Below are 26661 nucleotides of genomic sequence, written 5' to 3'. Positions count from 1 at the left end.
TGAGTGTTGCAAAACAAACGAGGCACAAAATACCCCCCCCCCCCGCACACACACAAAAGTAAAAATAAAATACAATACAATAAAAATGTACGCCCCGGGAGGAAATGTTGTGGGACAGTACCACAGCGCCCACTATAACACGAGCAGGGATTTTTGTGATTTCACAAGTCTTGGAACACCTCTATTTACAAGAAGATTCGGATGCATTTCGACAAGTTTGCCGAAACTTTCAGGAACTAGAAAAGTAAAAACCTTGCGTGAAAAGAAAGAGCGAATCTCGAAGCTGCAGTCATGAGCGCACAGAAGCACCGGCGTCAAAGTTTTGCTCAAGGAAGCATACGCCGCAAAGTGCACACAAACTGCAGTAGCCCGCGCGAGCAGCCGCAACGAAGGGTCTCCTCAAAAAAGTTAATCAGAGTGGCCGAAGAGTATTGCCTCCTCCGCGCAAAGACACCGGACAGGAACGCGCAAGAAGCGCTACTTGTTTCTTTTTGTTGTTGTTGTTGTTGTTTTTTTTCTGCAACCCGGGAAGGAAAAGACCATAAACGCGGGACCTACTTTTGGCCAGTTTTCTCGCCCTCGCCTTGGATCTCATCTTGTCGCCTTGTAGATTCCTCTCGTCGTCCACCGTGAGCCCAGAAGCAGCAACAACACTATCTTCATCTCACCAGCATTGTCAGTTTGGACACCTTCGCACATGCGCACAGCTCCATTCAATCTGACACCCTCGCCGGGGCCAAAAAACTTTCCAATGTATTCATCATCATCACTTTTTTTTGTCCTATCGTCTCCCCTTTAGATCACTTATCTCTTCCCCTCCTCCTCCTCCTCTACCTCCTCCTCCACATGCTGCTCTCTCCTCACACTCTCACCTTCTCCCCCTCCCTCCTCTCCCTCCTTCAGCCACGCTCTCCCAGCCCACCCAGCTCCGCTGCTGCCAGCACCCACTTGCATTTAACCCAAGGCGGCGACGCGCTTCTCTGCAGCCGGCCCGTGCACGCCGCCATGCAGGTAAGAAGGCAAGCATTATTATTATTATTATTATTATTATTATTATTTCTTTATTTAAAAAAATCAACATTATACAACATTAATGTACCCGAGTTAGTAAACCAAGTTTATTATTATTATTATTATTATTATTATTATTATTATTATTATTATTATAAGTAGTAGTAGTAGTAGTAGTAGTAGTAGTAGTAGTAATAGTAGTAGTAGTAGTAGTCGTATGTAATTAATGGTTTTATTAACACAAGCCTGTCTTTTTTAACATTTTGCAGACTGGTAGACGTGCAAGTCTGGCACACAAAAAAACTTGTTATTTGATGGCTCTCCACTAATTGCACAGTTCAAGGGATATTTCTTGTGCGTGTGTGTGCGTGCAATGCAGCAGCTAGCAGCTGTTTGACGCATGCATGCCCTCCTCCTCCCCCTGCTGCTCCAAACCAAACATTCTGTTGGCTTCATTTTGTTGGTTTGTCGTAAATAATACATAAAATAAAAATTATAAGGGGAAAAAACGATGCATTCAAGGGATTATGAACTGCAGGCTGGGTAAGCATGAATCTGCACCTGTCTGCTTGTATGTTTGTTTGTGTGCTGCAGGCGGAACTATGTGGCTTTGACTGGGCTCCAAGTACAGGTAATGTTTTCCTTCAAATTTGACAAAATGTACAACATAATAAAGATTTTATTTTTTTCTCTCTCTTTCATGCATGGTTTTATTGTAATTAATCAGGTTATATTTAGACGAAGGTCTAAAATGCAATTGTTATTGTTTTCGTTATTATTGTTGATCAATTGTTCCATGTTGCAAAATGTGAGAAAACTCTGTCAGCGTGCATTTGAACCCGGGCGGTGGACCGGGCTCCACATGGTGCTTAGGCCTCTAGCCTACATGTCATATGGGAATGGTTTCCGTCTGGTCTTGGCTAAATAAAGGCGGCTCTGTGTTGGGGCCTATTAAAGATCTGCGATGATGGAGCGACTGCAGTCTGTTGGGTGTCGCACACATCCACTAACTGTTAAAATAACACAATCAATATGCAATTATTGTCATTATTATTATTATTAGTATTTTAGTAGTACAGTACTATAGTAACATATTCGTAATAAATAAAAAGTGTCTAACAAATACCACATATTATTATTATTATTATCATTATCAATCATTATTAATATTAATGTTAATCATAATGATGATGTGAACCATAATAATAATGTGTTTAATTTCAACTTCTTGACATTATACTCATGGATTTTGAACTCTCACAGGCTCATCAGATACGTCTCCAACACATTGTGCAGAAATCGCCTGGGATGTTTCCCCACGAGTTGATGGGAAACGCAGACGGTAATTATTAATCAATAATAATAATAATAATAATCAGTAGCAATTACCATATTTGGAGGATACTCCAGGGAGCCTCTCTTGGAAAACTGGTGGGGGCAGAGGAGAGTGGATGGATTCTTCTCTTTAGTAACGTTAAAGCGCATGGGCCGCTTACACACTGGCATGATTTTAAATATAATAATGCCGTTTTTTGACACGATTATAAAAGTTTATTAATTAAAAAATCTATTAACCAGCAATGTAGGCTTATAAACAGTAGCTATTAGCATATATCTGGTGTTTACTCTGGGGAGCCTGTCTTGGAATATTGGTTAGGGGCGGAAGGAGTTGGTGGGGGGGCGGATTTCCCCTGTTTTTTTACAATGTTGAAGTGAGGTATATAGGCCACTTACACACTGGCATTATTTTAAATATAATAATGCTTTCGACTCTACAGGGTTCTAAATGTATTAATTCAAAAATACATTAAAGAGCTTTTTCGAATTATTTCAATAGCCAGAAAGGAGCAAAAATATGTCATACAAAAAAAAGAACGATGAACAAATCATAATTAATGTGGTATGCAAAGGTTTTGTTTGAGCTCTTTAGTGGGCGAGGAAACAGCGTGAGAATGAGCTATTGTCTTGATCGAATGACTCAGATCGATTAGGTCAGACTCAAAGACAAATACAGAATAAAAGCGAGGAAACGAATTCAAGTTGTTGCGCGTGTGCAAGGGTGCAACATGCGCATATACATACATACATATATATATATATACATATATATATATATATATAGATATAGATATGAGAGAGAGAGAGAGCGAGAGAGAGCGCGAGAGAGCGCGAGAGAGCGCGAGAGAGCGAGAGAGAGCGAGAGAGAGCGAGAGAGAGAGAGAGACTGGATTTCGAATTAAATTGCAGATTGCAAAAGTAAAACATGCAAGCAACAAATGAATGCACTTATTCCACTATATGCACTATCATGGCGAGGGTGCGCGTTTGGGATAGAGGGACACAGATGAGAATTTTTTTTTTCACCCCAAATTGCTGCGGTCAAGACTGTGGTGACTGAATACACAAACGTACACATTCACACGAACATGCCCCCCCCCCCCCCCCCTCACACACACACATACGGCGAAACCGAAGCTTGGTCCGCGGTGGAAAAGGCTGCGGGTTTCTGGATTAAGCGCAGATAACATCGGCGCACACTGGACATGTGAGACGACCGAGTGCAAAGGCCCGCACATGAGGCGAGCTCGCCGGCTCGTATCGCTAAATGTACATGAAGCTGCGAGCGCGCACGTACAGAGTCCATAATTGTGCTAAAGCATATAAATATGATGACTCTGGAACATAATACACGTTTGAAAGCACGCGCGCATGCACACACGCGCGTATACAAGCGTACACGCGCGCGCGCACACACACACGCACGCACGCACACACGCACACACAGATTTACGGCACTTTTCTTTTTCTTAGTAACTAATTGCACTCGCTTTAGACATAATAAAAGGCAAAAAGCAGAAATAAGTGACTTGAATGTCTCACCATTTGTATTGACCTATTATTTCTATATTCCGATTTCTATTAAAGTGAAAGATTCTCTGAGCATTGAAGCTGCTATTTTGACTAGTCTTTTTGTGTTCTCATCTTCATTTATTTCGATGATTTGATTTCATTATTCATTTCATTATTTTTTAAAATGGCATATCCCATGAACTTGGACAAGCGGGTATTTACAGAAGATGATGAATCACGAATAGTAAAATATAGCAATGTATGTATGTTGTATGTTAATATATAATTATGAAAAAAACTAATATCGTTATAATACGTCTTTAGCATCAGTGTCAAAACGGCAATAACGTCATTTGGATTTTCACGAGCAATCTGGAGTGTATAATCTGAAGTTAATCTAAATAATAATTAAAATATACACCTCTACTCTTTGATAATCCCGACTCTTAAATGTAAAATCCGTATGTAAAAGGCTACATCATTTTTCAAAAGGGAAAGCAGCCGTGCTATCACCATTAAAATTGTTGTTTTTAATTAATCGCTCGTTAATGTCGCCATCCATTTTCCGTAGATGAGACGAGCGAGAGAGAGAGAGCAACAGCAGCGCCAAACAAATGCACATTAAAATATGGCCCGCAGGCTCCAGTTGAAAATTACCCTGATGTCGAAATGACCTTAATACAATGTGATATAATCAATCACGCTGTCTACTGGGACACTGGGAATCACAATGTTAATCTTTGGGTTTGAAAATGGCCTGTCATAATTTTACAAGTCAGCCAAAGAGCGCGCACACATACGTGCGCACACGTGTTCGGACATGCACGCGAGCGCGTACACACTGTAAAAATCCCTATCATATTATTATTTGGCATATACAGCCTACACGCAGAGATTGGAAAGGCCAACAGGGCCTCAGGCCTTTTTGCCCCCAAGGGGGATTTAAAATAAACAAACAAACCAAAAAAAACAAAAAAAAAACACCACACACCCACTCACACACACACTCACACATGCACAACCATTCAGACTAAGTATAACTTGTAACGTTATGCAAATATAACGGCCATAACAAACATTCCATTTGTGTTCATATTAACTATTAGCTAATAATTAAATTCAGATAAGAAAAAAAAAAATTGCCACAATTGTATCCCCCTTAAATTTTGGTGAGATTCTTAAAATCAATCTACAGTCGTAGAAACCTCTAAAACGCAGTATAAACTCAATTTATAGCACCATTAAACTGTATGTAATATGAAATTTTACAAATATGTTATCTAAAATAAGATAAAAATGTATTATAAAAATGACTTGATACTACTACAACTACTACTAATAATAATATGTACACACACTATTAGCAATACCTTCAATGCAGTATAATTGTTGTTACGATAATTAATAAAAAATCACTGGCAATAACAACAACAATAATAATAATAATAATAATAATAATAATAATAATATAATGTAGAATCATCGTTATCATTTGTATTTAAAAACAATGAAAACATGCCTCTGTTGCCGATTTAAGTAGCCTATCATGTATCTAATTAAAAGCCTTTAGCAGGCTAATTAAAATTAAATGGTTGCCTTGAAATACTACTGGAGAAAAATTTACATTTTACCCAGTCATCTTGTTGAAATGCCATAGAAGCTCATACTTGGTAAGAGTAATCTGTGGTTACCACACAATTAGAAGTGAGACTTATTTGAGAGCCATCACGCAGACGAATATATACATAATGCGGAGGAGTTTTAGCATCAAATGATGACCAGGTACACACACACACGCACACACACACACACACACACACACACACACACACACACACACACACACACACACACACACACACACACACACACACACACACACACACACACACACACACACAATTTGGCAGACTTCACACGAGTCTTATGTGGGCAGCATCAAGTGGCGGGGCCGGTTATCGACGTGTGCTATCATTAACAACTGCGGACAGATCCAGTAGAACGGGGCCAAGCCCACGAGTGTCCATTTGACACCCACCTGGTATGTCAGCGGGTGAAGACTGGAGAGGGCGCCCTGGCTGCCACCCCATCAGCGGCTCTTTCAAATTCACCAGCATCTGGCACCCCCACCACCACCCTGAAAATCCAACTCGGGATTCATGTTCACACCTGCTGTAAAGATCCAAACTAGGATTTGGTCCTGCACCTACGAGACTACATCATGACTGGGCCACCATTCAACTGTGAATCCATCAACTATTCCTCGGCAGGATCTGTAAAAAACAAACAAACAAACAAACAAACAAACAAACAAACACAAACAAACAAAACAGAGAAAGTGTGCTTTTGTTGAATATGAAATTGAACTTAAGTAGACTGCAAATACTGCTGGGTTTGAAAACAAAAACTCAGAACAATGTGTCTGCACAACATAGTAAGCTTGTGTAGAGCACAGTCAACAGAAACAGGGGTAATCATTATACCGCATGTGGGGGGGGGTGACGTAAGTGCAGCTACAGGACCCCCACGCACACATGAAACAATGACAATGCTCATCAAAAGGAATGGTAAGGATTGTCTCATATTGCATTTAGAGACAATTTCAGAGATCAGTCCACCTCAGGGTGTCAGAACCACTTATAGGAAGGTTGATGGAGAAGCCTTATGAGCTTAAACTTAAATAGCTCCAAGCCTAAAGGGGCCAGTCTTGGTGCTTACACAGCCAAAGGTATGCACAAGCTCAATCCAAAAAGGGATTTTTACAAATCACAACAAATGACTACAACTTAACCTCAAACAGCAACATGGCTACACCCAGTAAAGTGCTGCGCTACTGAGTGAGGAGGCCTATTTTTGTGAGCAGCAGCTCTTCAAGAGTTACTCTTTTGCTCAACATCAGCAAAATGACTTCGGGGAACAAAGAGGGATTACATACAGTAACTTAACCAGGGAAAAGTGGGACTGGCCACATTTTACTGATAGAAACAATTGTTTAATATTGAACCGGATTCTAAGCCTGTCACTGAAGGTTATCCTGAGTGATTATCATTTGGTATGTGTTGTATTATTATATCGCCCCAATATGCTTGGAGAACAATCGAGACTGACAATCCAATCTGTTCATATTCATGATCCTGTGGAACTCGGTTTCAGGCTGCCATGGCGGTTTTAGAGTGCCTCGTTGTTGAGAAGGAATAAGAGCAAGAGGGACGACAAAAAAAACAAAGTCTGACATGAGAGTCTGTGGATTGGGGCTTGGCAGGGCCATTAGAGCACATCAGCATGCTTTCAATGTATTCAGTGGATATGTTCACAGCATTAGAAAGTGGAAGGAACGGCTCGGTCTTTCATCCATTGAAGCTTCATTGTACAAAACTTGGCAATTTTTTTTCACTCATACAAATTTGTAAGGCCTGTTAACACTCTTCTCTGTGGTGTGTCGAGTGTATAAAACATTTATTTATTATTTCACATGGACTTCAATAGCTTGCAAAGCTTCTTTGTATTTTTGGGCAATCTGTAGACCCAATGGCACCACAGGTTAGTACAAGTGCAGTAACATCCTTCTGGTTTGTGATCATTAAGTGTGCGGTGTTGTGTTGGACATTTCCAACTGTATGGCTTACACGATAACTGCAGCAAAAGCACAGTATGTTTGTTTTTGTGTGGGGCCACTCACTTAAAAAGCTGGTTAAGACGTTAAAAATCTGTGTCTGTACCAGGCATTACTGCACATTTGCAGCCAATCTATGCACACTTAAAGGTCGAGAAGCTTTGCTCTTCAAAAACCTGACAGTTGAAAGTTGTAACACTTACGGACATGGCCTGTCAATTGAAGACTCTAAATTGCCAGAAGGTGTGAATGGTATCGTTGTTTTCTATTAGTATGTGGCAGAGTTGACTGCACTCTTGCCGGAAGTCAACTGAGAAAATTTGGAGTGGTCAATCAGCCTACCATGAGTGTCTTTGGAATATGGGAGCAAACCGGAGGACCTGGAGGAAACCCTTGCGGGCACGAGAAGAACATGAAGACTCCACACAGAAAATGCAGAACATGCAATTTCCACACAGAAAATGCAAAACTCTGTACATTCTAAAGGATTCTTTGAGCAATAAATTACAATTATTGTGTCAAGTACATCAGAAAAAAATGTTGGAATTGTTTTTTATTTCATCAAGTGATGGCTTGATATAAAAGCATCATCTGGATTCAATTTTTTTTTAAGCAGTAGTCTACCTAAAAAATTCATCTGGAGCCAGATGTTCCTATTTTGTACAACCACTTGACAAAATTAAAATGAGTAAATTCAACACACTTTTTTAAATGTATTATACTGTAAAGTTTTAATACCAATCAATACATTTTAGCCCTTATGTTCACTGCGGATTTTGTTTTATTTTTAATTTATTATTATAAACCAAATCAAATGAAAATGACACATTTACAGTGAAGTCAAAGAAAATTGAAAGCAAAGGTGAAGAAAGTCATTCAGATCGTCTGTTGTCCAATGAAAAAAACACTTGAAGAAAAGAAAAAACTTTACACTCTCAATTATTACAATAAATTACAATTATTGTGTCAAGTACATCAGAAAAAAATGTTGGAATTGTTTTTTATTTCATCAAGTGATGGCTTGATATAAAAGCATCATCTGGATTCAATTTTTTTTAAGCAGTAGTCTACCTAAAAAATGCATCTGGAGCCAGATGTTCCTATTTCGTACAACCACTTGACAAAATTAAAATGAGTAAATTCAACACACTTTTTTAAATGTATTATACTGTAAAGTTTTAATACCAATCAATACATTTTAGCCCTTATGTTCACTGCGGATTTTGTTTTATTTTTAATTTATTATTATAAACCAAATCAAATGAAAATGACACATTTACAGTGAAGTCAAAGAAAATTGAAAGCAAAGGTGAAGAAAGTCATTCAGATCGTCTGTTGTCCAATGAAAAAAACACTTGAAGAAAAGAAAAAACTTTACACTCAGCCATTTTAAGAGAAGGGCTTCCAGCAGCACTACTGTAAATCTAAGCAGTAGTGAGATCTGCCCCGCAGGCGGAGGAAGTGTTGAAAGACTGCCCTCCTGTGTTGGACACATAAACACATGTTGCACAATAGGCTTGCACTCAGCCTCCCTTCCTTCCTTCTTTGGCCAGGCCTCGCCTCTGTGATGGGCTGCCTGCATCAATCAAAAACACCCAAAGCAGAGAAAAAGGCAACCTGCCTGTGATATATGCTGATTGTCTCATTAACTGAGAGAGTAGAGGCGTCAAAATCAGAATGTCTTGATTTGTGTGAGGGCAAGACACGAATGTTGGCTTTCGACCAGGCTCGAGACAAAAATTTTTTTTTAAGCACAGCGCTCCAATCACAAGATGATTGTAAGCAGCGAACATGCGTAAAGAGTGACGGTCTCTCGTGCAAGATGAATTCCAACACAGCATTGCTAATTTCTGTCTCTTGGAAGCAATTGTGTTCTGCTCAGTGCTTTCTGCTCCGTGAGTTTTGAACATCTATTTTTTTCTCCCACATACCAAAACAGACATGTTACATTAATTGAAGACTTTAAATGTGTGTGAACATGAGTGTGGTTGGTTGCTTTTTTATATGGGTCTGGGAGTGAAAATAGAAATTACAAAAGGAATAGAAAATGGATAGATGGTTAGGCTTCAAGAATCACTGACAAAAATCTGTTAATCCAATTTTTATGCCCATTCTTGGTGACTTTAACATTTCTGACCATGTTGAAGACTGGACGATGTGTCACTTCATTTTATATAGTTATTTAATTTACTCCCTGACAGTTGAAACAGAGGAATGCTGAAATAAGGTTTCGTTTTGACCTTTGCAGGAGTGAGAGGGAACAAGGCTACCGTGTGACACTTATAGCCTTGTCAGCTGCCAGCATTTCACTTCATGCAAGGCTCAGCTTAGGGGCACCTGTAAGCTTTGGCCCATGCTGGCACCTCACCACTTTTCCAAGCCTCTTCTTCTCGGCTACATACATACACTCATTCCCTTCAGATTCATAATGTTGACCCTTTCTGCTGTTCACTTTGGGCTTGATTTGTATTGTAGTATCTAATTTTTGATGTACCGATGACAATTCATTTCAATATATTTACAGTATATTATTTAATTTAATGTTCTGTGCCACCATCTATGGAACTATAAAACTGTAACTGAATACGGCTTCCCTTGTGCAATCACTAGGCGAATAAATATTGCTCCTAAAATTCTAAATTAGTTTTTCAGCTCTAAAACAATACAAGCTTCATTTGCAGTGGCGGTAAAAATGGTAGAGTCAAGAGGAAAAACATTTGTTTTTTTACATGATGTATTGAACTCAAGACAGGAGAAAAAACATGATGTAAGGAGCAGAAAGAGGATAATGATAAATGTGCATGTGCGTATGTCTATAACTCAGGGGGAGGGGCATAATTCTCCACTACTGTGAGTTTATCCAGAGGATCTGTTCTGTTTCAAGAGAATGAAGGATAGAAGTCCAATCTGACTAGTGTGCCACACACTTGCTCCACGATGTACACACAAGCCAGGACTTTGTCAGCATGACCTACCGCGGAGCGTCCCGGCACCCCCACTCCCAAAATCCGAGCTCCAATAACAAACTCCACTGGCTCTTCTGATTGGTCGTGACAAATGCTCTCCGCAAGACTGGCTATGGGTAATGTCGGCCAAAAAGGATTTGACGGCCTGTCAGCCTGACTCCATGTCACTCTGCGAGTGCATATGCATGTGCACGTGTGTCACTGGATGAGTGTGGATATGCATTTGTTTGTCTGCTTTAAGTTGAATGTAAGCACTGAATCCAGCAGCATTAAACATATAACAATGGTGCATTCACAAGAATTTTGCACGAGATTGGAAAAAGTCAAGATTAAGCACGGAAATATTTTTCAGCAGTGAGGTGGTCCAGAAAGGCAAATTATGGTTCAATACACTCCACAAAAATGGAGGACATGTTGTTGACATGATTTATTACAAATAGGGCTAGGAAAAAAAAATTGCTATTGCGACATGAGACATCTCTCGTTCAATAAAGTTTGTGCAGTAGGGCACTGTTTGATTTACATCTGCTGTCAACACTGCGTATCCAACAACGTCATCAAGTTTTATTGTTTTGTCAACGTAGAAATGTCAAACTGTAGTTTGAATTAATATAACTCTATTGTGAAAAGATTTAGAATTAAATTTTCTGTACAATACCGACCGACTTTGTCATGGTTTACTCAAAAAGGACATTGTAGTTTTACTTTTTTGTTTCATTTTAACTGTGGTAGAAATTATAGCAGTAAGACATTAATGACTGAATTGTATTGTGATACTACCGGTATTACAAAACATTAAGATTTTTTTCCTTGAGTTCTTGTGTGATTACTATATTTGAAAAACTATAAAATCTATTTGACTGTAAGGCAACACAAGTTTGCTTTACTTAAGTGATTGCAAAACTATGGGAGCAGTAAAGACAAATTCTACTGATAGTATGGAAAATAAAAACACAAAACAAGACACACTTGAACTGGACAAGGACAAAAATCCCTGTTTTTATCACCCCATAAAAAAGTGACACCAATTGCTCCTCTTTACATCTTTAGGACAGAACGTGTGACTGCTTCTAGTCTACTCTGCTGGATGTGGACCACACAAGAGCAGCAGGTAGGGTAGTCAGCTTGCACTGGATGACGGCAAGCAGGGATTTGTGCAGCGGAGCTCGGAGGAGCTCGGGCATCTGGTGGTGGCCCTCAAGTGTTGGTGACAGCAGTGGAAAAAGGAGGAACCCCATGCCTCCTTGGTTCACTGAAGCAGAGCGGGATTTACAGTATGCAGGCCTACCTCCACTTTGAAAGGCTTCTCAGTCTTGTTTAATTTTAGCCCAACGTCAGCCTTGTGTTGAGAAAGAAAATGTCACTTCTTGGCTTTACCTCACAAAATAGGTAAGAGCCTACCCACTGGATAATTACTGGAGTGACTAATTCTACTGGTAAAAAGACGTTTAATCCCAGCTGCAATCAAATGAGTGACTTTGCAGTCTTTAAAATGATAGCTACTAAGTCGGTGAGAAAGGATACATACTGAAGCAGACAAATTGCTTAAATGGCAAAACCCACTTTGCTTAAGGGGTCTCCAGATAATAAAAACATTGACAAAGCCTAACTTAGATTCTTCAATGAGTCAAACGTGCACATTTCTGAAATGCTGGACAACTACACATCCGCCCTCCTTTCCATAAAGACACGTACAGTATTTTCAACATGAGACTTGTGGAGCAATGCACATATAGATTCATCAAATTAAAAATTGCGAGTGCAAGTAGTGGCCCAAATGACATTCCGATGGGCGAGCAGTGATGCGGTCACTAGTACTTGTCATCATCAGTCCCGTCCCATTAGCTATCCCCCCCCGCCCTCTTCTCACCGTGGCCCGTGTGCCGTGATGCGCTGCGGTAGGTCAGGTGAGGAGAGACCCAGAGAGAAAGAGAAGCACAGAAGGGGTGAAAGGGGAGACTTTATTATCACTATTGTTTGGTGCTCACTACCTCCGCGTCGCCCGCTGCTCAAATGTCCACTCTTTTCAACACACCTGACCTCTCCCCTTACCCCCACACTTTTCTCTTAAATCTCTTTTTAGCAAATCCACCTTTAGCCCGCCTAACAACTCCCCCAACCCCCCCGCCCCATTTGCTTCTCTCCTGTTCCGATACCCCCCGCTCCTGCACCTTGCCTCTAAATGAGCTCACACAGGGAAGAGAGGGTGAGAAAGGCAGACGATGGGAAGGAGGGAGAGTGGCTTGGCCTGTAAGGGAAAGTGCACCTGGATGGGCAGACTTCCTGGACATGCTGTGAGGGGCTATTGTCCCGCATGTCAGCAGCCCTTCTCTTTTAATGGGGCCCGTATATCATCGTTGTGATTATAGCAGATGACTGGAACCTGCAGGGAAGGAGAGGGCGGAGCTGGCGGAAGACAACATATACTTATGAATGTGTGTGAATGAGCGAGAGAAGGGAAAGATGTGGATGGAGGGTCAGTTTTGAGGACAGAGGTCTATAGACGCAGGGACCCCCAAATCCCCCACAGACTGAAATCCTAGCACTTAACCCCAGCTATGGTATTGTGTGCTCCCCTGGGCATTATTTCCTCTCCTCTTTTTATGTGGCTCTCTATTCATTTACAGGATTCTTGAGTTGACATTTTTTTTCATGGTTCATGATTTAAGAGGTAATCGTGAGGGAGTTACCAACTCAGAAATACAGCTGTCTATGCGACTTGCAAAGTCAAGAAATGGAGACCCAGGCAATAAATCATCATCTTCAACCAAGACTGCTGCAGTCAAGTGAATGTTGCGTAATTGCAAGTACGGAGTTGTACAAGTGCAGCAAATAAACCTGCATATATATCCTATAAACTATATTGCATTGCCCTACCCATTATATATTTCTATACAGATGTATACACTACCGCAGTGTTTTTATCTACTGTACATTTAGGAAATGAAGTACCAGGGGCTGATCCAGTTCAGTTGCTTATTAAGGAGTATTTGTACAATGGAGAGCAGATCATTCATTTAAGGAGACAAATGGCTGCTAATTGAAGGGGTGTTGTAAGAACCTGTCTGGAAACCTTTCAAATGAGCAAAGGGTCATATCCCCCCTTAATTAGTGTGTTTGTGTGTGTGTGTGTGTGTGTGTGTGTGTGTGTGTGTGTGTGTGTGTGTGTGTGTGTGTGTGTGTGTGTGTGCGCGTGTGTGCGCGTGTGTCTGTGTCTGTGTGTGTGTTCTGTAAACCAGAAAGAGGAGATTTTACAGCAAATTATTTAATTTATTTAAAATTTAGTACTAGCTGATGAAAATAATATTTGAGATGAACAGGTTGAGAACTACACTGTAAGAAAAGAAAAACAGACTAAATAAGCTAAATAAGAAAAGAAGGTCAAAGTTACAACCAAATATTCAGAATCCATTGAAAATAGATTTGGAATTTTCTCCCAAGTGTGTTGGACTGATTTCAGCAAACACTTGTCACATATGTATTCATTGATATTATATCACAACATACATAGATTTTTTTTCTCACAATATTAGCACTATTTTTTAAAAAATGTTTTCATTTGAGTGTTCCTCTTCATCTACATTTATACATAGTTAAAAAAGGAAAATGGCTCTAAGGCTAAGTTGCAGTAAGAAATATTTGCTGATGCCTCAAATAGTTACAAGTGGGCAGTTTATCACGTGCATGTCAGATTATTTCCCAGTTGGACACAGGAAACTGTGCAGAAGGAAATGCATAATGCCTCCACTGGGCCTGAATCGTGTCATTGCAAAAACACAGAGTTAATGTCCACTAGCTGCACCAGATGAGAGGCAGTTAACGTGTCAGTAATTGGACAAGCAGTATATTTTGGGGAAAGCCCTTTATAAAAATATCCACCCACACTCGTAACGTGTGTGGGGCGCTCATAATTTAAATTTACGGCTTGAAAAGTAAACAAACAAACACATGAAAAGGGGAATGAATGGAGGTGAGAAATGAGGCCGAAATAGCAGCTGTGTTCTTCGGGCAGCTCTTAGACGGATTGGTGGGATTCAAGTCGGCGCTGGGGATGACATCACACCAATAGTAGGAGCTTTCCTTTAAAAAAAAAAAAAAAAAAAAAAAAAAAAAAAGAAAAAGCTCCTCGGTTTGTGCAGAGGCCGGTTGCTAGAGCCAGCTTGTGGGCGGGGGGAAGCATCATTAGTGAGGTTTTATTAGCGCACTGGGGAGAAATCACTGCTGCATGGGTGCAGACGCACAGGAAAACAGGGTTCAGACAGCCTATGTAGTGCGACCATTTGATTGCTCCCAGACCCTCGCTGCAGTGTGAGAGAAAGAACTGTGTGTTTGATTTGACAGTGATTATCATGAATGGACCAAAACTGTGTACGTGTGTGTGTGTGTGTGTGTGCGCCATGCTTAAGGCTTAAAACACAGAAGTCTGTTGTGTGTTTGCAAACATTTGATGGCACGCGTGAATAATTGTCCTTTCCTTTATAGCCGTGCGTGCGAGTCCCATCCTGATGAAAACCAGAGAGATGTTGTAGCCGCGGGGGCCAGCTCCGCAAGTGGGCCGCGCAATGACGTTGACTCCAAGTTCTCATAAAACTGCGTCCAGGCTATGAGGCAGAATGGCTCATCTTTTGAGAGCCAGTCTAGCCACCTTTTGCCTCTTTGTCCCGATGAACATCAAAACAGCGACTGCTAAGCTATCCAGGGCCGGCGTGTACAAATCCCACTCTGTCACCCCAGATAGGATGGCTGCCATTTTCACTCAGAGCTTAGCAGTAGCCCGGCGCGTTGTTTCACCCCATATAAAATGAAATCAACCACATCTTCAGAGGGCGGCAAAATGTGATCCACCTCCTCCAGTTACAGATGACTTTGACTTGGGTGAGCATGAGCCGCTTCAAAATGCCCAATCCGAGTAGTGTAGCGCACATGAAACAGAACAGGCAGACAGTGGTTCGACACACCATAGATTTGCTCTGTCTGCCCGGCCCGTCACTCACAGCCTGGGGGAAAGGCTAGCGGCACTGCATCCTCTCCATCACGCCACAGCTCGGAAATGAGCCATTCATTCTGGCCGCTGCCTGTCGGGCCGTCTGACCTCTCGGGGCTCAGAGGACCACCGTGGTCTCATAAAAAACTCCAGTCATAAAAAGAGCCGAGGGGCTGAGACACTCCGTGGCGTTTAGCAGGCGATGCTGGCTGAGGTTTCAGTAGGTATCAAGTGTAAGATTGGATGATACGAGCAGGAAGCCTTGTGTCACATGCGGGAATGATCTACCTCTCATTCTTAGCCAAGTTACAGTTCAATAAATTTAGCACTTGACTATTATATAGTATTTCCCATGCTTGCCGTATCCTTTGTATAGTGGTGCCTTGAAATACAAAATTAATTCATATAACACTTGAGAAAATCCAAAGACAAGTCCGTCACCATACACTGGGTATCACAAACTTCTGCTCAAAGGAAAATAAAATAATAATAATTCTCAACAATGTTGGGGAAAAACTCCCAATTAACGTTACTCGTATCTTAAGGTATTTGCTTGGCGACCAGAGCCTGAATGACAAGACCATTAAACAACAGTGAGTCAAATAGCCTCAAAGCTTTTAAATGCTCTTGTAGTATCAAGTAGGAGGAAATAATTATTAGCGCTTAGCTGCTTTAATGGTGCAAACAAGTCTACCTAAAGTAAATACTGGGCTTTATGACTTCCTGCACTTCAAAACAGCCCATGTTTGATTGCATTTGCTAATGTTACACTAATTAAGGGCACCCGGTTAAAACAGCATGCTGAACTCTGCCATACGCAAAGGTCTCAGGAACATTTTGATTTTGTCAGGGACACTTATGACTCAGGAACATGATTATATTTAATTTCTTTCTTTGCATACACCCTGAACTAGTCACCACCCAATTGCAGGGTATATAAAGCCAACGAAGCATTCACACTCACAATCACACCTAGTATGAGCAATTTGGAGTGGTCAGTCAGCCTACATGCAGGTTTTTGGAACGTGGGAGGAAACCTGAGTGCTCAGATGATATTCACGCAGGGCGTAGAGAACATTCAAACCCAAAAAAACAATCTTTTATTTTTAAATAGTAATCTAAGATAAAAAAAATTCTCTAGATGTTTATCAATTTTCTTTTCATAATTGATCTCCATTCAAACGAATGTGGTTTCAGAGAGACTTGTGAAGAAATTGTCCTGAAGCCTCAATCATTTATTTCAAAATTTTGTGCTTAGATTTAACAATACATTAGTGATGAAGTTATTCTGTTAAATACACCTCATCTTTTTTTGTGTTGTCAAAAGTGTCACTTATTGGCCACCATGCAGGTAATGATTATAGTGACTTTTACTTCTGTTTACATCTTCATTGTTTTGTAGATGAGGAAAGATGCGATGATGCCAGAAAACATCAACACGATTTCATTGGTTGATGGGTAGAGTCCTAATCCCCAAATAAAAATCAGTCAATCACAAGCTATGGTACTTAACAGATGCACTTGCAAACTCCAAGTTATTTATTTGCATATGTCAATGTTAGTTCTCTTCGCAACATTTTTTACTTCTCCAAGCAACTGCCTGTAACAAACATTGATGTGTATTGTAAAGATGGGATAAATTAAAGGTCAATTGCAATCTTGTCTTAAAAAAAAGTGCTTCACAATCAATGAAAAAACTTGGTGTTGAAGCCTTTTGTCATTAAAGAAAAACAAAGCCAAAATATGACTTGTTTTATAAAATATTTTGAGCATTATGTTTCACACGAAATCAGTACGCAAATGAGCGCATGATTGACACACTCATACATTCACAAGTGTTCACACATACCACCGGTTCTTAATTCTGTAAATATTTTCACGTTGGTCAGTCAGTGTGGCCATTGGACACTGAGATGTTTGCATTTCGCGAGCCATGATAGCTAGGGGCACTAGGTCGTCTATCAAAAATGAAAGTACTCTCATAAACAGACTAATTAGGAAGTACTTGATTTTTATGTTGCCCACAGATCATTAACTTGGTGCAAACAAACATATTAACCCCTGATTACGTTGGTCGTGTTTTGTCATCACTTTGCCACATTTGTCATGAACATTCGGGGCAACATCATCTTTAATGAAGCCAAAAAGTACTGCTCATTAATCATGGTTTATAACATTAGATGTCCAACTTGACAAATGCTCCACGATTGAAGCAGTAAATGACTTGTGAGGATGTCACACATAGAAATAACTTTTGGGAAATTGTGGGGATTGTTTTGTTTTGTAGTAATTAGTTTGACGAATGAACACGACACTTAAACAGATGCAGTGCAGGAAAATAGCCAAGCCATCAAACTAAGTTTTTACATTCAATACGGTACGTGACATCTGTTTAACTTAATTATCCATAGAGAAAGGAGTATTGATTTTTATTTACTTTAATTTGAATGACTTTTTATTAAACCATTATAAAACCATTTCCAAAAAATAAAGATTTTTTTTGGACTTTATATGGATGAATGAATGCAATAAACAGGCAGACTGCACCTGAGATGTACTGTTTGGATCAGTATTAAAATAATGCTTCAGCAGATTTTAAACTTATCAGAAACATTTTTCTTGTGCAATACTTCTCAGTCAGTCTACACAAAATACATTTATGTTGCATGTACAAGTCTGACAATGTGTGTTAAGAGGTGACTCTACATTGCCGTAAAGTGTCATGCTGCCTCAATTGTGGAACATAAAATCCAATTTGTCCAACCAAGATATGCGACAGGTGCGTTAACTGTCGATTTTCTAAAAAGGAATTTGGCTTAAAAAAACGAATCATTATGATAGCTGATGTCGTCAAAGGAATGATCAATATTGTACAATGAGGAAATGAGGAGCTGGCACAAATCAAGCCTGACTGCAGTCCACGTCTGTTATTCCTATCATAAGTGAACTAAAGCTTGAGCTGATCTTGATGTCAGTTTAAGGAAGAAAAAGAAACATCATTTTCCCCAACTCTAGGATTATGTGCACAAACAACACAATGCTGGATGAAACCGCATTTCATCCCTGTTTCTCCTTCATGATTTATGTGAGCCATTATCAATTTCAAATCTTCCTTTTTCTAAACAATTAAATCCTGCCTAAAATCTTGACAGATTAGGTTAAATCCAGAGGATGGTTTCGCGATTACAGTAATGACTTCAAATAGCACATAATGACGGCCACGGTGGAACAATGTGCAGATGGGGGAGAGTCCCTTTTCGGAAGAAGAGCTGACATCATAATAATGTTTAGTTTGTTTTTTAAAAAACAACTATGATTCTAACTGGAAAGGAAAATAAATCCAGTTTGCAGCTGAAACATGGCTCAAGATATGATCCATTTCAAGCATGGTGCATGCATATACAGTACAGCACATGCGAGCTTTCTCACAGGCAGATCTTTGCGTGAGTATAATTGGCAGCAGAAGGAAGCATCTGCGAGCTAACATCTGCAGCTGATTTTGGGCGATAATAAATCGGATTTCTCTCTCGGCTGGTGTGCCTCCACACCGTTCCCCTGTCTAGTTCACTATGTCTTACACTCTTCCTCACACCAAGGATTGGTTATATAGAGTAAGCGCAAAAACACTGGACTCGACCTCACTTCTGGGGTGGCCACACAAGTGGAATTGTGAACCTTGCTTGCTTCCAAGTAAGAGCTGGAGAGAAAAATGAAGTAGAGAGACTGGTCTGTGATTACCAGTCTGTGTGGAGGTGTACGGAGACAATGAGGTGTGAACAGACCACAGCTGGAGGAAGGTTCTGCAAAAACCTAAAACTGCCTATGTCGAGCCCAATTTATGCTGACTGCACCTCGGGTATCTATACCGTACCACCCGTGGCACGGCTGAGCTGACAGCAAAGGGCATTTCTCTCCATATCAATTTCCTGTTCAGACACAACCTCAAAACCAATTTTGGTGGGCAATGACAGCTGTTTTGATGGTGATGTTTGTTCAAGTAAATATGAGCCAGAGACAGCTGAAGTTAAAAAGAAAGATTAAAATTATTATTATCTTCTTTTGGGATTTGATTAATTTATCAAAACAAAATTTGGAGTACATGTTCCACTGAGGTTTATGGACCTCATCACACACAGCATAGTCAAAGTGGCTGCTGGGGGATAAACATAATTTATCATTTTTCATATGCTGGGCCGTAAATTTGACAGTCTGACGTAGGGAGAAAAGTAGAACAGTAACATCTTTCAATCAGATGATTTACAAACAAGCCATTGTTTTGTAATTCAATGTTGTTGTACAATTTAATATTCTTGGGGATGGTATAATGACAAAGGCAGTAGTCTTGTTTTTGTTTTTTTAAATCTGGCTTGTTAAACAGTGAAGTCTATTTTATTAAAAACAGTAATTCTATTTCTAAACTAGAAATCCAGTAGGAGATAAAACATGGATTGGAAAATTATAGACAATTATATTTATTATTATGTTATAGACAAAATTTGAGAATTTTGCGTCGATGATATGGAATTGTGATCAAAACAAATCCACATTTAGTAGGGATTTAGAAAAGAGTGGCCCCACATTAAAGAACACAATAAACAAAATTAGAATCCACGAGTAATCTCAGATAACACAAGGTTGTTGATTCACAAACTCATAAAATATCCCAATGACAACTAAATCCCAGCCCTTGTGTTACCAATTGAAATGAGTATAATGGGTGGGGGGGAATACAATTTACAACGAGCAGCAATTATTTCTATGGTAAAAGGAGGCAAAATTGCAGTTGGAGTAATGGGCTGGAAAGAAAAAAAATCCCACCAAGAATTAAAATTATTTTATAAAATAAATCACATGTGACTAAAGTACTTTCACAAAATTCAGGTGATGTGAGCTTATGAAACTGGCTGTCAGTCTGTAACTGCTTTATCCGTTCAATCAAGTAGGAAACTTGACGGTATTACTGAAACTACTATAGACCACCATTTACTTGGAGAATATCTACAATCATGTTTTCTTCAGCAGCATCCTTCCATACAACTGTAAACATTGAGCCTCAGCCTGTCAACACTGTAGTGTGTTTCTGTTTCAACTGCAACTTAGTACTGATTGTCAGCATTATGTGGCTGCAGTGTAAAGTTACATCAGTACAACCAAATACATTTCCTCGAGCACATTTGGATCTCATTCTAAAAAGTCTTTAGTGGTTGTGGTGGAGGAAGATTTATCGTTTCTTGCTGTTACAAAATTTGTAAGACCTGCTGAGTGTTAGAATATTGGTGTGATGTCCTTGTAAAGTGTCACATACGACAACCTTATTGTGAATTATGACAATAGGACAAATAAATGTAAGACAAAATTTAAAGTACTGCTTATATTCATTTACATCCACTTACTTTAAAAAAAACTGTACTAAAAACATAAAAACATGAACTTCAGACCTATTTAGAGGTCTAAATATGCTTAGAGGGCATCCAGCGTCATGATGTGATTGCGCGACCATATTATTATTTTATCATATTGATCAGGTATTTCAAATTGAATTGATTTCAAATTGAATATACTTTACTTAAATGTATCAAACAAAACTTGACTATATATATATTTTTTTTTCTATATGATGGTGTATTAAAATTTACAAAAACAATGAACTAAAACTTTATGCATCTGTAGATAAATTAGGACATTGGTTCTAATTTATCAATTATTGTACATCTGTCTGTATCAAAGCTGGCCAAAATTGATTTCTTTTATTTTCTCCATGATATTAGATGGCCTTATATTTATTTACAAACATATTCTAACATGATCTCTATGTCAGACCTAATATGTGACCCTGGACCAGGGCACAGTTGAAGTATACAAGGAGTATTAAGCTTACTATGCACAGGGGCCATGTCACAATTTTATTGCGGCTTTACAACTCACGGGTGAAATAACAGACACTTTTTCTGTTGGCGGTGAATGAGAAAACGAGCCTTGTTTTGACCAGGTGTTGCCAGTTTTTAAATATACTAAGTCGCTAAAGTCTGAAGTTAACCATGTCTAGTCACTTACAAAATACTATGCCATGTATGTATCGTAACATTTTTAAATGTTCTTTCTTTCTTTTACAAATGTTGGAAAAGGTATAAATTACAGTGACTTGCGAAACATGTTTAGGCAAAATCTATGTTAACATTTGTCGTAGTTTGTGTTGTTGTATTTTATACAATACACAATAGAGTGATAATTTTTTTCTTGCGCTTAATAAATAATAAATTTACTTATTTATTTATTTATTTATTTATTTATTTATTTATTTATTATGCCTAATGTCCAGGAAGTCTCTACAAATTGCCCATTCTTCATTTGCGTGTAATGTAGATTCCCTGCTTGCAATATATATAAAATATTAACAATAACATTTTGGGCAAAATATTGCATCACTGTGGGTATATAGCAAGTGAAATTCTTTCCTTTTGTGGTGATGTCATCCATTGAACATTTTAACGTAAACAGAAAGAATTGTAGAATTAAAAGAGAGCAATGTAAGAGTGGGGATAGCCATCAGTCTAAAGAGCAACGTAAAAACATACAAAACGCTATACTGACACTAAAACTGGACACTTGGCAATGTAAAACAATCCCTTCATTTATTATAGATCAATATAATGTGAGATGTTCAGGTTATTGGCACAATTGACTTGAGTTTATAGGTTTATAATCTACATAGCTCTGAATGAATGTTGTTGGGCAGTGCGAGGGATCAATTCACGGCGGTAAGGTCTGCTATTGAACACGACACCGAGGGACGAACGTGACTAATCCAGCTTTTAACTTTAAAGGGGCGTGGGCGTCTTTCTTCTGAACATGACCATTCCATTCCAGCAGACTTACGCCTCCAAAGCAAAGCTGGAAGATACGGTCATTCAAATTACTATTATGTACAAGTGTTAATGTTCATGTGGGAGATGGGAACAGGACCGGCCTCTGTTTCATGCCTCATGCCCATCAGCTTCCTGAGAAAATCCCAATTTGCCTGCAATGCCATAGTTCCAACCAGGTGTTTTGCTCATTAGAAATTCTGCCCATTAGAAGCACCGCGGTACTTGCTTAACTGTTATATGACCAAGCGCCGTGCCCGGATCACACCTCCACAGCTGTAAAGAGCAGCAGGGTGGGGTGGCATGCGTAAGGGGGGAACAAGTCCAAAACGCCAGCTTTGTTCTCTGGGGGCTCCAGTTACCCCCTGCTCTCCTCACAGACCGCGTGACATTCAATCCCACAACTGTAAATTTTACATTATGTGTGTGAAATCACAGATGCACATGTCACAGCAGTGTCATAAAATGAATTTACTTACAGCACGCACCTTAACTCTTCAAGTCTCCATGGGTAGTGTTGAGGGGAAATAACTGCAACGGACCCCAAAAAGTTCAATATACGTCCGTTATATTCAGGGTGGACACCTGGTCCCATTCAGCCCGGCAACATTAACCCCCCCCCCACACCCCACACACACACACACACACACACCCCGGTGCTGCAGTTTCAATGGTAGTGCATACTAAACAATAATTGATATTTGAATATGGCTTACAGCTTGTTAAAGCATTAATGGTCTGTGAATGTGAAAACTAAGAGAGTGTGAATGACCCTTACAAGAATAGCTCAGTGGCTGTGTAATGTATACAACACATGGAGTGCAATTAGGAATACGAAACAAGATGGGGCATATGTATGGTTTCTTTATCAAAATGTTATTAGATCTTAAACATCCCGACTCAGCAGGCCTGCCAGTCCAAGTGCTTGCTTTTAACAGCCCCCCGGTCCACCTGTTCTGTCACAGATCATCTCATCTCTAAAAATAAAAACTTGGGAATCCTGACAAGTCACAGGGACATTAAACTGCCGAGCTGTGAGATCAGACGGGAAAACGGGATGAAGAAACCCAACGTAATACAATTAAACCCCAAATAATTCACCAGACAATTTCTCCACCATTTCCAAAGATGATGCCAATGCCATGCAACAACCTAATTTGTTCTGCATAAAATTGTAAATATGATACATTGGGCATATGCTGGTGGGATATTGCCTTCCTCTTTTTATTCTGCAGAATACCGTGAGCCGCCAACCTCGTGAGAGTATTCTGCAGCTTGAGGGGTGAGGGGTAGCCAACATTAATGGCTGGTGGTTTGTAAAGAGAGCTGGGAAGTTTAATTGATCTTAAGGAATTTTATGTGGCGTAGTGAATCGCTGCAGACAGCAAGGATTTACATCGCAGCCCGGCAGAAATGAACATAATATCGCAAGGCTTTTATAGCAGGAGAGAGACTTTTTTTTATTGTGGCCACAAAAATGATTTAGTTGGTGTTGAGTAAAAATACTGTTCATTAACAATTCTGCTAGCCAATTGTGACTCCCATTCTAATGCACCAAGATGGACTGCAAGTCTCAACTTCAAGCTTCAAATATGTTCTTTCAAAAGTATCGGTTTAGTTTAAGATAATCAAAGCTCTACTGTCAAACCAAAACTGATTTTCTGATTTAAATCATTTCTGTATATTATATTCATATATTCGGTGCTGACTTCCATTTGGTTCTCAGACCAACAAGGGCTCCTGGCGAGTTGAAACAAAGTTAAACCTACCAGCCCAGACAAGTACCACGACGTTGCTATCCATCAAGCATGACAGAATTTACAGTGTGACCCAATCGATCATCATTTATTACTTCAATGGCCCTAAGTGGAGGCTATTGCTGGCTGGTGTTTGTGTAAGAGGAGACCTCCACCTGCGAGGGTCTCCCATTAAGAGCATGGGGGTGGGGCGCAATATGTCATATGTCAGTATACGTTTGGAGTGGAAACAGGATTTTGCCCAGACCAATTTCTGTTGTTCATGCTTTCCCGCTCGAAAGGTTACTTGAATCAAACTACACAAGACGCTAATGTTAACGAGGCATGCTCGCCCTCACAACAGGCCTCGCAACTGGCCCCTTAAAGGAACTGTTTGAACAATTATTCATCTGGAAATCACTCAAAACCACATCTTTAAACAGCAGCAGTACTACTATAGTAGAATAACCATTTGGAGAGAAATCAGCCAACCATTCATGTCCATGTTGTCTCCTTTTGATCAGTGAAAGGTCTCAGGGTTGGCCTAAAAAATGAAAAAACACACACAAAAAAAAAACTCCAGGCCAGATGATGCTGACCTACACCACTGAATACCTTCCCTGAAGCTACTCTCACCTCAGGGTATAGGCACAGCTTTGAAGTGAAGCTAATATTGGCCTCTGTTCCAGCAGCAGGACACGTTCTTTAAACGCTCCACTGAACGTGATCAGTCACTCTCCTATTAAATGTATAACCAAGGCAAAGGGGGGGGGGGGGGGGTGTAATTTGAGATAACTGAAGAAGGAAGTTATGAATCATTTGCATACATGGACAAAAGCTCTGGACACTTGGGATGTTTTTGGAGGGCAAAAAAAACAGAACTCAAGTGTAGGGAAAAGGGAAAGCATGACGAAAATATGCTTGACTCAGCACAATATCCATGTTAATGATTTTTTTCCACCTCATCTCCCATGATATCAATGAATGGCCATGTAAAGTCAAATCTATGAACAGTATACCACAGTGTTTTTTTTTTTTTACAATATAAAAATCAACTCTTTGGAATTTACATAAACACAAACACAAGGGATGGTCATTTCTGTTCGTCTTTAGACACAAACAAGTTGAGATGGAATCAACAGCCTTCCAGTGAGCTTTGCCCCACTCGCTTCATTTGTCAATCAATTCCACAAAATCTACTGGATTTTTTACAATCAATTCATCAATCACTATTGCCATTCTAATGGAATTGAAATGAAATGTCAATACTTGTAGTGTTAAAAAGAGTCTCAGATGGAGCACAAAATTGATTAAGTTGTTCCCTTTTTCAAGATGTGCATAATTTGGTTCAAAAAGGTCCAGGCGAAGAGACAAAAATACCAAGAGACCCGAGTGAAAACATAACATCCGATGTGGAAATAATTATAGAGCATTTATACTGAGGATTATTGTGTTAAATGGCATTTCTTGTAATTGTGTGCAACTCTGAGTTGATGTTTTCTTGGGCAGGCTCAACCCACTAAAAAAGCACCAAAGTATCTCTTGGCTCCTTTCTGCAAAGCCGCACAAAAAGCGTCCTCAACTGGCCCATGTAAAGGTGTGGGAAACTCAAGCCGCAGCCTGGCATTGCATAGCTGACAAATAAATAGCATGCCCTCTGTCAACTCTCATCTAATTACGGGTATGGTTTACCAGGGCTGCCTTAGTAGGGTTTCCCCTGCAAGCTATAAAAACTAATGACACTATTTTATCGTTACCTTAGTTTTCTTGCACCTCCCTTTCTTTCCACATTTGCAGATAGTGTTGGTTATTTTTAGCCCTGCCTGGTGAAACTTAAATACCTATGGATTTCTATCCCTGGCTCAGCTTTGAATATACAGCCTTGGGTTTTAAGGCTTCTTTTAACCAGTTATACTGGTATGTGTACGGAATATAGAGTAGCATTTCAGCAAAGGATAATTAACTGGATGTTATAAGAGTGCCGTTCTGAATTTGAGCAGAAAATATATTTTTCAGCCTTCTTTATTTAATTCATCACAATAACTGCCACAAATCAACCGAGGTATTAAACCTCCTCTCTAAATATTCTGACAGGCAGCCTTAGGTACTGGCTACTTCTGGTAGGCTTGCTCCCCCTGCTGTCAGGGGCTATAACTTCACAAAGAAAATGTTTAAATCATTCACACTGTTGATTTCGCAATGGATAAACTTCTCGCGATACCTCTTTTTTTCTTAAATAAAATGTATGGCTGTAAAAAATACCCAAACGTCAAGCCATATAAAGACAATGTGAGTGATTTTACGTGCCTGTGTTGGGCGTGCTTCACTGCTGTGTGAGAGCATTGGACTGTCCAGACACTAAAAGCAGGCTTGAGTGACTTTAGTGCGGTCCTGAGGGCAGTCAGAGTTGCTTTGACCTTCCCGCACATGCAAGAGCGACAGTGCCCGTGAATGCTCTGTTAACAGTTGGTTCTGCTTGGTTGGGATTGGGCACAATAAAGGTTGCAAAGTATGACCTCGAAGGTCATTGCAATTGTTGAACAGTGTTAAAGGGGACATTTCTCCAAAAGTGGTTTATCACGGGAAACGCTTGCTCAAGTTGGGCTGCATGATACATTAGGAATCGTGAGAGAGAAAA

General features: G+C 39.8%; 1 protein-coding gene across 1 annotated transcript in view; it reads right to left on the bottom strand.

The window, feature by feature from the left end:
* The window catches only part of prdm16 (PR domain containing 16), a 199615-nt gene that overhangs the window by 147596 nt on the left and 25358 nt on the right, over positions 1-26661 (bottom strand). The window contains exons 4-5 of the mRNA XM_085911926.1: positions 6072-6134; positions 5900-5998 (exon numbers count right to left, since the gene is read on the bottom strand). Coding sequence (XP_085768052.1) covers positions 5900-5978 — 79 coding nt within the window. The 5' untranslated portion in view covers positions 5979-5998; positions 6072-6134. The remainder of the gene's footprint in view (positions 1-5899; positions 5999-6071; positions 6135-26661) is intronic.

This window comes from Syngnathus leptorhynchus, chromosome 1 (genome assembly GCF_054491065.1).
Source record: "Syngnathus leptorhynchus isolate UIUO chromosome 1, UIUO_Slep, whole genome shotgun sequence".
NCBI classification, from domain to species: Eukaryota; Metazoa; Chordata; class Actinopteri; order Syngnathiformes; family Syngnathidae; genus Syngnathus; species Syngnathus leptorhynchus.
The sequence above is the reverse complement of the archived record's forward strand: the minus strand, read 5'-3'. Positions and strand labels throughout refer to the sequence as shown.